The 12,180-nt window shown below is 35.7% G+C and overlaps 1 protein-coding gene across 1 annotated transcript in view; it reads left to right on the top strand.

The window, feature by feature from the left end:
- Positions 1–12,180, top strand: part of LOC102244752 (DNA-dependent protein kinase catalytic subunit-like) — a gene marked incomplete at its 3' end in the record, with an annotated part of 60,486 nt that overhangs the window by 29,401 nt on the left and 18,905 nt on the right. Inside the window, exons 12-21 of the mRNA XM_014548048.1 lie at positions 75–239; positions 708–876; positions 1,244–1,293; positions 1,911–2,036; positions 3,758–3,910; positions 5,574–5,689; positions 6,023–6,182; positions 7,505–7,591; positions 8,232–8,351; positions 8,794–8,953. Coding sequence (XP_014403534.1) covers positions 75–239; positions 708–876; positions 1,244–1,293; positions 1,911–2,036; positions 3,758–3,910; positions 5,574–5,689; positions 6,023–6,182; positions 7,505–7,591; positions 8,232–8,351; positions 8,794–8,953 — 1,306 coding nt within the window. The remainder of the gene's footprint in view (positions 1–74; positions 240–707; positions 877–1,243; positions 1,294–1,910; positions 2,037–3,757; positions 3,911–5,573; positions 5,690–6,022; positions 6,183–7,504; positions 7,592–8,231; positions 8,352–8,793; positions 8,954–12,180) is intronic.

Raw genomic sequence — 12,180 nt, 5'->3', positions numbered from 1 at the left:
TAATAAGACACCTTAAATATCATTATTTTGATATTGATAAGATTGATAAAGATTTCTATTTACCTTTCCTAAAGCCTTGCAAGGTCATAAATGCAAAAGATGTTGACTTCATGTATGTAGAGCTCATTCAACGCTGCAAACAGCTGTTCCTCACCCAGATGGACACTATTGATGACCACATTTACCAGATGCCAAGCTTCCTCCAGTCTATTGCAAGTGTCTTGCTTTACCTGGATACAGTAAGTGGAATAATTACTTAAACTGAGCATAACTTATTTAATCTCAGTTCTTCAATAACTTGATGGAATTGTATGAACAGTATGCACTCAGTACAGGCCCCGTTATGATCAGGGTGACATTTTTAATTAGTATTTTGTGTCAGTGGAATTATAGTCATGAAACCTGACTTTTTGTTACCCACAGCAGGAAAAGTTATTTGTTACTCTTTCTGCCTTTCTAAAGGTTAATTAAGATCGCTGCTTGGGAAAGAATTTCATTTTAAGTATCATTCAGACAGTTTTTCTCTGATTTTTAAAAATGTAATCACAATAATAAATGTTAAATTTATTAGTAGATGTAGATAACAAACCAGGTTTTTTATTGATCTAATAGTGTCTACTGGGTTGTAATTAATTTGAATATTTGTGTTATTCCCATATTTATTCATTTCCTTCCCTAACTTTTAGTTTGCTCTCCATTTCTAATAGGTCCCTGAGGTGTATACTTCAGTTCTGGAACATCTCATGGTGATACAGATAGACAGTTTCCCACAGTATAGTCCAAAAATGCAGTTGGTATGTTGTAAAGCCATAGTGAAAGTTTTCCTAGCCTTAGCAGAAAAAGGACCAGTTCTCTGGAATTGCATTAATACTGTGGGTAAGTTTGGAATTCACTTTTGTTTTCATAATGAATAATGAACACTTAACATGTTTTATGATATAGATGAAGAACATCAGGTTGCCAAATTCTTTTGTATCTTTTGATGTCTCTTGGAGAACTCCATATATTTTGGTGGACCAAAATCTCTTTTTTCTATGCTTTTTTTGAATCTTCCTTGTGCTTCTGAATCTGAATAGTACAGATTTAACAAACTCTAAGTTTGTTAAATTAAAGATTTTAACAAACTTAGAGAAAAAAATTGAGAAGTAAAGTTATGTTAATACAAAGAATGACTATCATTTTTGTTGTTTGGTTGTATTTTTCATTGTTTACTTCATTTTTGTTTTTGTTTTCTTTTTTTCAGTGCATCAGAGTTTAATCAGAATATGTTCTAAAGCAGTGATCCTTCAAAAGGTAAATTCTGAATCTAATGTTTTGAAAATTAGAACTTTGTCTCTGAAAGTTAGAAATGTTTCTGGACTTTGTAGTCTGTAATATATAAAAGTGGCCTTTTTAGTTATTAGCCATGCTGTACAATTTGGAAAGTTAGGATTAATAGCTCTATAGCTCTATATTTTTTTCAGGTGAATAAACTCCTAAGTTATGAAATATCCTTAAACATATTTACTGTTATATACAACTTTTTACAAATAGGGAATATTTTTTTCTCTTGAAATTTTAGGACAAAATACTTAGGTGTATTATGGAACACATCTTACTTAACTTGAAGTTACAGGATGAGATGAGAGATAGGCCTGTATAAGAAGGTGAGGTAAATGCCTTATAACACATCCCATGGATATTGTTTTTGAAATATTAGCACATCACTCTTTTAGTCCCAGTGAGAAGAATCCTGTTTTCAGCTTGCCTTTTTATTATGCTTTCATAATGTATTATCTTCTTCAATCATACTATAGTCTCCTACTGGTAGCTGATTTAGCTTAGAAAATTCAGAAAATCAGGAAGTTCTGGCAGCAATGCTTACTTTGTGACTTCATTAGTAAATATTGGTGTGATGTCTTCCTGTCCAGGGTGCTGAGTCTGAATTGGAAGACCATCGTGCATCAGGGGAAGTTAGAACTGGCAAATGGAAAGTACCCACATACAAAGACTATTTGGATCTTTTTAGAAATCTTCTGAGCTGTGACCAGATAATGGTAAAAATGACAACTTTAAAGTCATAAAATACCCTTGTTCCTCTGTATTATGTGCATAGTTTATATACTTAAGAATTATTTATTTCAGAATTATATTTTTCTGACTTTTAGTCATTTATTTAGAAAGTACTACAAGTAATAAAAAATCAAAACAGTGTAAGTTAGGATAAAATGAAACTAGAAAAAAGTAAATTAAAAGGAACAAAATTATTGGTCAGTGCAGTGGAAGAATATTTCAGAAAAAAAAAAAGTGATCAGAAGCTTTTAATCTCTCTGCAAATTAAACGCCAAAGGAAGAAATGGGCTAGCTACCTTTGCTTTCAGGGTCGAGTAGTAAGAGGATCGAGAGAGGAAAAAACCCAATGTGACTATTCCCGCATAGTTTCTCTGGTGAGATAGGGCTCTCCTCTGGAGTTTTGGGTGCCTGGTTAGCCACCGCTGCCATTGCCACCACCACCACAGCAGGATTGCCTGGAAGCTGAAGCCGTTAGAGAATAAAACCAGGCTTTCCTCCTCTAAAAAAAAAAAAGGAGCTAAATTATAGAGAACTCATTTAAAATTAATTACTGAGTTCATGTTTTAGCTTTAAGTATTAGTGTAATGTAGTTGATGCTGTTTTTCTTTCTAATAGATCCAACCAAAAATATAATAGAGCTATTCTTTTCTTCTTTGTTAAAGATGAAGATAAATCCAATTGACTTAATAGGTATGAAGGAGATTGGTGCACAGCTATTATTTATATCATCTATGATTAGAGTAATGCCTCCTGCCTAATATGTTTCTAGCAGATGTTTTAAAGTCAGGTTCTGGCCACCATTTTAACAGACTGACAAAGCATTAACAGACTAGAAAAAACAATTTTTGGCAGTAGATGATTTCTATTCTGTGACAAATCTCAGGAGTTTTTAGTTGTTTTCTTATTGAGGTAAAATAGTAGTGTTAGTAATTTTACCTAAAACATTTTTTTCTCATATGATGTTAAATAGCCCTATATTTTGAGGTTAAGTTCCATAGAATATTTGACTGAGTCTTTACTCAGTAATTGGCCTATATTTTTGAAATGGTAAAATAGTTTCACTTTTAGAGAAATGATAGATGATGCTTTTAAATCCATTCTGAGGATAGATATATATTTATCTAGATCAGGGGTCCTCACACCTTTTAAACAGGGGGCCAGTTCACTGTCCCTCAGACCGTTGGAGGGCCGGACTATAGTTTAAAAAAAAACTATGAACAAATTCCTATGCACACTGCACATATCTTATTTTGAAGTAAAAAAACAAAATGGGAACAAGTACAATATTTGTATTTGCATGTGGCCCGCGGGCTGTAGTTTGAGGACCCCTGATCTAGATACATGTATGTGTGTATGTACATATGGTATGTGTGTATAGTATGCAAGTGTATACACACAAACACACAAATTAATTGGGGGAAATGCTTTGATAAGGATTGGCCTGAATCTTCTTATTTATTACTATGTACCTAGTATTTGCTACATGACTGGATAATAATATTATCTGACCAAAATGATATTGTCCTAATAATTTAGGAAGGTGTCTCCAATTTGAGCTTGTAAACTTCCAGATAAGTCTGTTACAGTTTATACAGCATTTTTATAATACCTAAATATGCATGTACATCTGTATATATTTTAATGCATATTTAGTACTAATTTTGATACTTTTATGGACAAAATTTTGTTTATGATTTTTTTAAAGGATTCTGTTTTAGCAGATGAAGCATTTTTCTTTGTGAATTCCTCCCTTCAAAGACTGAATCGCTTGCTATATGATGAATTTGTAAAGTCTGTTTTGAAGATTGTTGACAAATTGGATCTTACACTAAAAAAACAGAATGTTGGAGAACAAGAGGTTAGAATTTTTGTCACTAATAATTTCGCATCGTTTTTATACCAACTATCTTTGTAGGTCTAGCACATTTGTAGAGTGTGTAGAAAATTGGTTTCTTCCACAGTAATATATATTGTTGATACTTTTGTAATAGCCTAATGCAGTGGTCGGCAAACTGCGGCTCGTGAGCCACATGCGGCTCTTTGGCCCCTTGAGTGTGGCTCTTCCACAAAATACCACACTCCTAATCAACTGCTTCCCACTTCTTCTCAATCAATGTCCTCTTTCTAAAATGGCTCAAGGTGCAGGGAGCATTGGCTAGCATGACATAGTCTAGAGAGATTTGACCATGAAGCTGGAGCTGACAATGTCCTAGGCCCGTGGTCGGCAAACTGCAGCTCAGCAAACCGCGGCTCGCGAGCCACATGCTGGTCTTTGGCCCCTTGAGTGTGGCTCTTCCTAAGCCTTAGGAGTACCCTAATTAAGTTAATAATAATGTACCTACCTATATAGTTTAAGTTTAAAAAATTTGGCTCTCAAAAGAAATTTCAATCGTTATACTGTTGATATTTGGCTCTGTTGACTAATGAGTTTGCCGACCACTGGCCTAATGTGTAGCAAATGTTATCACTAGATTTTTCAAAAGTAAGTAATTTATGTGTTTAATATGTTAAAAGAATTTTTGTGTAAAAAGTTGTGTACTTGGCTTCTTTTATTATTTGTTCCTTAGCAATAGTAAAACGTCAAGTCCTATTTTGTGCAGAAGTGACTTTGCAGTAGGATAAGGAAACCTGGTATTCCTTTTTATAGCTAAGGAAACTCCCAATTCAGGTGCACAGTATTAAATGTGTTCTTAAGATAGTAGAATATAGACCATAGTCAGGAAAGGACTGTTGTCTGTACCCCGTTTTCATGGCTTTAGAGTGCTAGCTAGGAGTTGCTCTGCTCTTACTTGAGGAGTTTTAGCAACAAAACACTATGGTGGGCCCAGTGATTTTTTTTTTAAACTAGATTATGCTTGTTAGAGTTAGTGCATATGTGTGATGCTGCAAAGTTAGGTAAGAGATAATGGGGAGGATATGCAGAGGATAATAAAACAGAAAAGGCCATTTGTCACATTGACTTAATAGTGCTTGTAATGTTGAAATTTTTATGCTGGTTGATGGGAACACCAGTGTGTGTTTTATTGCTTTTTGTGCTTTGTGTATGTATGAAATAATTTTAGCCTGAATTTTATAACACAAACTCAGTGTGTAACTTAATAGTCAGTTACTATTACTTAATTCTGTTAATTATTCCTGTTTCTTAGTTTGAAACTTCCAAGTCCATTATTATTGATGCTTTCTATAAACTTTAAGTTTGGAAATTCTACCTCTGTCATGGCATCATTGCTAGCTCCTTTAACAAATGATACTCCTCCCTTTGTATTTTTGTATCCATATCATTTTTTATCACTTTATTTTACCACTTCCCATATATCCTTTTAAAAGAAAAGATTTAGTGTTTTCTGTGAGTTCTATCATTTTTCTCAAATTGTAAGCTTTGAGGACTCATCTGTACTTTTCTCACTTTTGCATTCCTTCCTTATAACATCAGACCTTGGCTGTGAAGTCAGTTGGTCAGTTATATGTGGAATGAATGTGTGATTGACTGGTATAATGTTTGTTTTGGTACAATTTTTAAGGATGAAAATGAACCCACTGGTGTTTGGGTGATCCCGACTTCAGATCCAGCTGCTAATTTGTATCCTGCTAAACCTAAAGATTTTTCAGCTTTCATTAACCTGGTGGAATTTTGCAGGTATTTTTTTTTTTTATTTCTGATTATTTAAGAGAGAAAATTGTCAGTCATTGGCTATAATATAGGAAAAATTATTATATAGCTATAAGAAATAAAATAGCAAAAGACTTAAAAATCTAAATTGCTTCTATGAATTGTTAAAATATTTTAAATGTACTATTATCTTTATATTTAAAAGATCCTCAAGTAGCAAACAAAAAGGATTATAGATATACCTAAAAATATTATATAATGGAATCGTAGACCTTTTAATTATGTGCCGTATAATTTCAAAGCGGAATAAAAATAGTGTGATAAAAATTTCTACATTAAGCTTTTAATTTGTTTTTACAGAGAGATTCTTCCTGAGAAACATGTAGAATTTTTTGAGCCCTGGTTATACTCATTTGCATATGAATTAATATGTCAGTGTATACGGTTGCCACTCATTAGTGGTTTCTACAAATTGCTTTCTATTGCTGTGAGTAATGCCAAGAAAATAAAATATTTTGAGGTAAGTGTTTTTGCAGGACATTGAATATGCCTGTGTGTTTTTTTTTAGATTGCATGTATCTGTATAAATATTATAAAAATATGAGATTGTAGCATATTGCACTTTAAAGTCTAATTTTATTATCTGTACTAGAGGCCCGGTGCACAAAAATTTGTGCATTCAGGGGGGGAAGTAGCGGTCGTACGCTAATTACCATGTTTCTCTTTTATTAGTGTAGATTTTTAGAAACTGATAATGTGAGTGGCAATTGGATGACACTTAAAAAAGTTAACTAATAGTATTTTCTGTTCTGATTTACAAGCACCTGGCTAATTGTGTTAGATTAACAGAGGTTCTTTTTATGAAGATTTTTAAATTTTATTTTAATATTTTGTGGGTTTTTTTGTTTGTTTGTTTTTTAAAGAGAGAAATGAAGAGAGAGAGAGAAAAATAAAACACATCGATGTGAGAGAGAAACATCAATTGGTTGTTTCCTGCACACACCCCGACTGGGGATTGAACCCGAAACCTGGGCATGTACCCTGACCGGGAATCAATTAGTGAACTTTTGGGAAGGCACTTAACCAATTGAGCCACACGGGCTAGGGCATAACAGAGGTTCTTCTTCTTCTTTTTTTTTTGTTTGTATATTTTTATAGATTTCAGAGAGGAAGGGAGAGGGAAAGAGAGAGAGAAACATCAGTGATGAGAGAGAATCATTGATCAGCTGCCTCCTGCACACTTCCTGGGCTGGGAATCGAGCCCCAAGTCCAGGCATGTGCCCTGATCTGGAATCAAACTGCGAGCTCCAGATTCATAGGTCGACACTCAACCTCCAAGCCACACCAGCTGGGCCATACAGAGGTTCTTAAAGTGTGGGCCTTCGCCAGCAGCCCAGTGTTACTTGGGACATCTCATGCCCTCTCCAGGCTTATGGGAAGCTCTCGGGGCAGCACTCAGCAGTTTGTGCTAACAGGCCACTCAGGTGGCCACTCAAGTGGTTAGTGAAGTTTGAGCATAATTGGATCAGTGCACCTAAGGCTTACGTCATTCATGAGTATTCTGACTGGTTAATTATAGGATGAGCAGGTCTCATTGCTCATAAGTGTGTGTATTGGAAGATGGGGAAAGGGGAGTGGACTTAGTTAAGCCTGTGGCTCTTGACCAGCCATCCACCTCTCACTCATGCCGTTTCTCACTGGCCTCTGCCTGCTCATCTGCGTGAAACCTTGGCAAATGAATATGAGTTCACCTCTCAGAAGAAAGGAGGGGGGTTACTGGGCTTAGGACACAGAAATATCTGGTTATTTGTCACTGTACTAATTTACTATTTTATTTATCAGGGAGTTGGTCCTAAGAGTCAGAAACAGTCACCTGAGAACCCAGAAAAGTATTCTTGCTTCGCTTTATTTGCAAAATTTGGTAAAGAGGTAATTTTAAAATGATTTATCCACTGGGTTTTTAAAAAATGGGCTTTTAAAAAATGAATGTATGTTAAAAAAAATGTTTGTGTTCATAAATGATCTAATTACTTAAAAATTGGTTTGTTTTATCCAGATCCAGATTAAAGGATTAAGAAACACTAACAGGGCAAACCATTATGCTTCAAAAGTCCCTTGAGTTTTCTTAAAATAATTTGTGTGATGGAAACTCAAAATTAATAGATTCTTTAGCTTTTCCATATAATGGGATTTAATTACTTCAAATAAACTTTTCCTAGAGGTCAGTCTTTATTTGAAAATGAACATGGCCATGTCAAATAAAGGCTGCATTATCATTTTTCATATTTGAGAATAGGTAACTATTTTTTAGTTGATTTCAAAGCATAGGCGCTATTCAGATTTTTAAAAAAAATCTTTATTGTTGAAGGTATTACATAGCTTCTCCTTTTCCCCCCATTAACTTCTTCCAGCCCCCTCCCACCTCCCACCTCCCCAGGCCCATATATGCATAGCCCCATTCTCTGTGTCCATAGGTTATGCATATATGATTACAAGTTCATTGGTTAATCTCTTCCCACCCACCCTCCTCTGCCTTCCCTCTGAGGTTTTTCTCTTCTTTCTTTTTTAGGTATCAGTTAAAATGAAGCAATACAAAGATGAACTTTTGGCCTCCTGTTTGACCTTTATTCTATCCCTGCCACATGACATCATTGAACTTGATGTTAGAGCCTACGTTCCCGCATTACAGGTAAATGCATTGTCTTGAGAAAATCAATTTCATATATAGATGAATTCCTAGAAAACATGGAAATATCTGAAATATGCAATTTCTGAAATATGAAGGTCTTTTCATAGCAGTTACAGTAGATGCTTGCTAATCAGACACCCTGGTTTAAGTTCTACTTCTGCTACTTAGTAGTTTTGGGACTTGGGACACTTGTCTTGTCCTCTCTGAGCTTCCCTTATAGATGGATGTGTTGAAAGTCTGCAGCATGTCACCAGCCATATAGACTAGTGGTGCTGGGTTTTCTAATAATGACCTGGGATGCACCCACTTAACCTCTAGCAGGGTCTCGCATTCTGGCTGTAGAAAGGCTTATTTATTAGAAACCATAATTAATTGGTGGTGTTTTTTTCTTTAAATCTTAAATTACTGCGTCTCAGTTTACCATGTTTGTATTAACATATAGATGGCTTTTAAACTGGGCCTGAGCTATCCCCCACTGGCAGAAGCAGGCCTGCGTGCCCTAGAAGAGTGGTCGGCTCACATCAGTAAACAAGTAATCCAGCCCTATTACAAGGACATTCTCCCTAGTCTTGATGGGTATTTGAAAACTTCAGCCTTATCAGGTAAGGTTTAAAAGAATTACCTGTATCAAATAAGAGGGCAATGTAATAATTATAATAGGACTACTATTTGTAGTTTTGCAGTTTCTGAAATATGAACCCAACGTATTCAAAATATGTTTGATTGGTATTTTTGTAATCTCTCCAATTCATTTCAGTATAATTGGGACATGGGAAATATAACTGAGGCATTAGACTTATTGTTCATTTTATTTACTTACATTCTGCTAAGCTTTATAACATCTTCAAGGGCAAGAACTTATCATAAATACCTTGAACTCCTTATAGCTTTTGGTTCACTGCCTTATAAAAAACTAGAGGCCTGATGCACGAAATTCGTGCAGGGGGCTTGGCCCTCACAGCCTACGCGGCTTGCCTCAGCCCTCGCAGCTGCAGCATCTTGCCTTGGTCCTTGCAGCTGCAGCTTCGTCTGGAAGGTCGTTCAGAAGGACGTTGGGAAGGTTGTTCGGCTGTCTGGTCTAATTAGCATATTATGCTTTTATTATAGACCAAAGGTTCCCAAACTTATTTGGCCTACCGCCCCCTTTCCAGAAAAAATATTACTCAGCGCCCCCTGGAAATTAATTTTTTTAAAATTTTAATAGCAATTAAACAGAAAGATATATGTATTAATGTTTCTACCTTTTTCGTAAAATATAGTAAAGAAAGGTGTAAATTAGAAACATTGAAGTTTGAAATTATGAAACTATTTATTGAACTCAGAATAGAAAGGTAATACAAAAAAAGTTAAAACAAATGCACCTGTGGCCATCACCGCCCCCCCTGGATCGCTGCAGCGCCCACCAGGGGGCGGTAGCGCCCACTTTGCGAATCACTGAATTAGATCAATCAAAGTTAATGAGTAAACTTTCTGAATTGCTTAATACGTCCCAGATATGAGTATCAAGGCTTTAGCAAGGCAGGTGAAAACATTTCCATGAGCAAGAAGCAATTGAGGCCTTCCTCTATGAAATAAATTCTTGGTAATTCCTGTGGGAAACTTCCCTTTATCCTAACATCTTTCCTCTTCTTTTGCCTTGCCTTGTTCTCAGTGTTTTTAAAAAACACCAAATATAGCTTTATACAAATAGCTAGTAAGTGGAGTTGGGGAGAAAGCAATCACATAACCCCTCTATTGCAGCCTTGTAAATAAAACATAAGTTATATTACAAAGCCCCAGAGAAACATCACATGTTCCTTCTTCCTGGCGTAACTTGCACAGTCATTAAATGTGATTAAAATCTTGGGGACTGGACACAGTCATGTCTATTTCGGTACCACTGGCTTGATCTACCCCTGCGGCTTGAGGGGAATCACCCTCTTTGTGTAAATATTTGCTTTGTTGGAGATTCTTAAGCAGAAATTAACAGTATACATGCTTCAGGAGGGGTATCAGCCATGATAAACAATTCCTAGGCAATGTTTAGACTGGCCAAAAGTCATCCTAAGAATTGTGCACAAGGTTAGGACAAGACATTTGGCATCTATAAGCTAGAACTGCCTATAAAACAAATAGCAAAGTAGAGATCTGTCCATTAACCAGTTAATATAATTAATGTGTTGTGTCAGTGTAGGTGGATAACAAATTAATGACTAGACAAGAACCAAGTATCCACCTCGTTCTATGTGGTATATGTAGATCTGGTTAATGAATCATGAATGTTGGAACTCTTTACCAGCAGTTACAGAACACATTTGGATCTCCTAAAAATTCACTTCAATCTTTTGTTTGAAGTCATGTGTCAATATTCTGAACCCCTGTGACATCAACTACTACAACCGCTAAGCTATTAAAGAGCTGAAACTAATCAGGTAGAATTGGCAACAAAGGAAGTTTCAACACAACAGTCTGACTACCTTAACACTGCTAACCCATCCTTATAGAACAAACATTTGCTCTTAGCTTCTCTATGCTAAGTTTTGTGGGATCATGTAATCTAAATTTTTTTTTGCAAGTAAGGTATGTCCTCAAGAGGATGAGAGAACAGAGACCATGGAAAATAATCTGCCTATCTAAGGTTTGAGGATAGGATGGCTCCAGGATGACAATAATATTTGGACTCTTTTTCCTAAGTCAAAATATAGCCAACAGAATGTGTCTCTGTCCTTTATCCCACTTTATCTAAAATGTATGTAGGGTGTGTGTGTTGGGAGTCATGATAAAATTAGGCTCCTGATTCCTTTAAAAAGAATGAATTGAATGAACTCTCTTAACAAATTTTTATCCAGGTATTGTTAAAATAAAAATAAAGTAAAAATAGATTCAGAATTTAAAAAACATTAGTGACTCAAGTCATTTCCAGTGTTTAAATCAGGACTAATCACACAACTCTCAGTGCTAGCCCAAGTCCCTTCCACCTATTCTCCTCTCTGCCAATAGCCAGTTTTTGAGTCTATTTCAGGAAAGAGTCCAGAGCACGTTAGAAATCAAAATTAAACTTAAAATACTTCCTGAAGCATTACCAGAAATCATGTTTCAAATTTCTAAATGACTTGCATTGTTCTGTGTTCCCAGGCTGTGCCCATAACCACAGAGATAAATGGGCATTGGGACAACCACGTGAAGGATCAAGCTGCAACATGAAATAAGTGTACTGTTCAGCATGAGTCATTTGCAAATAGAAGAGAAGAATGGCTAGAAGAGATGATGGGACCTGACAACAATATTTCAAATAAAACACAAGGAACTTGTCTATATTTGCTTTCAGTTCATGAAATACCACATGAACTCAATGTTTGAGAACCCGCTGGCTTTGGATCACCCTGATTCAACAACCCAAGAAATCATATCCTCGGGTCTACAGCATTACCAGCGGTTCATAACTTAGGCTGCACAAGAGACTCACTGAGGAAGTTTTTGGTGGTTGTTTTTTGTTTTTGTAATACCCATGCCTAGGCCCAGACACCAGATACTTGAATTAATTCATAGGGTGGATGCCAGGCATTTTTTAAAGCTCCGTAGGTCAGTGGTTCTCAACCTTCTTAATGCCGCGACCCTTTAATACAGTTCCTCATGTTGTGGTGACCCCCAACCATAAAATTATTTTCGTTGCTACTTCATAACTGTAATTTTGCTACTGTTATGAATCGTAATGTAAATATCTGATATGCAGGATGTATTTTCATTGTTACAAATTGAACATAATTAAAGCATAGTGATTAATCACAAAAACAATATGTAATTATATATGTATTTTCCGATGGTCTTAGGCGACCCCTGTGAAAGGGTC

This window comes from Myotis brandtii, unplaced genomic scaffold (genome assembly GCF_000412655.1).
Source record: "Myotis brandtii unplaced genomic scaffold, ASM41265v1 scaffold494, whole genome shotgun sequence".
Classification (NCBI taxonomy): Eukaryota; Metazoa; Chordata; class Mammalia; order Chiroptera; family Vespertilionidae; genus Myotis; species Myotis brandtii.
Note: the sequence above shows the minus strand (reverse complement) of the source record. Positions and strands in the feature narration are given on the sequence as shown.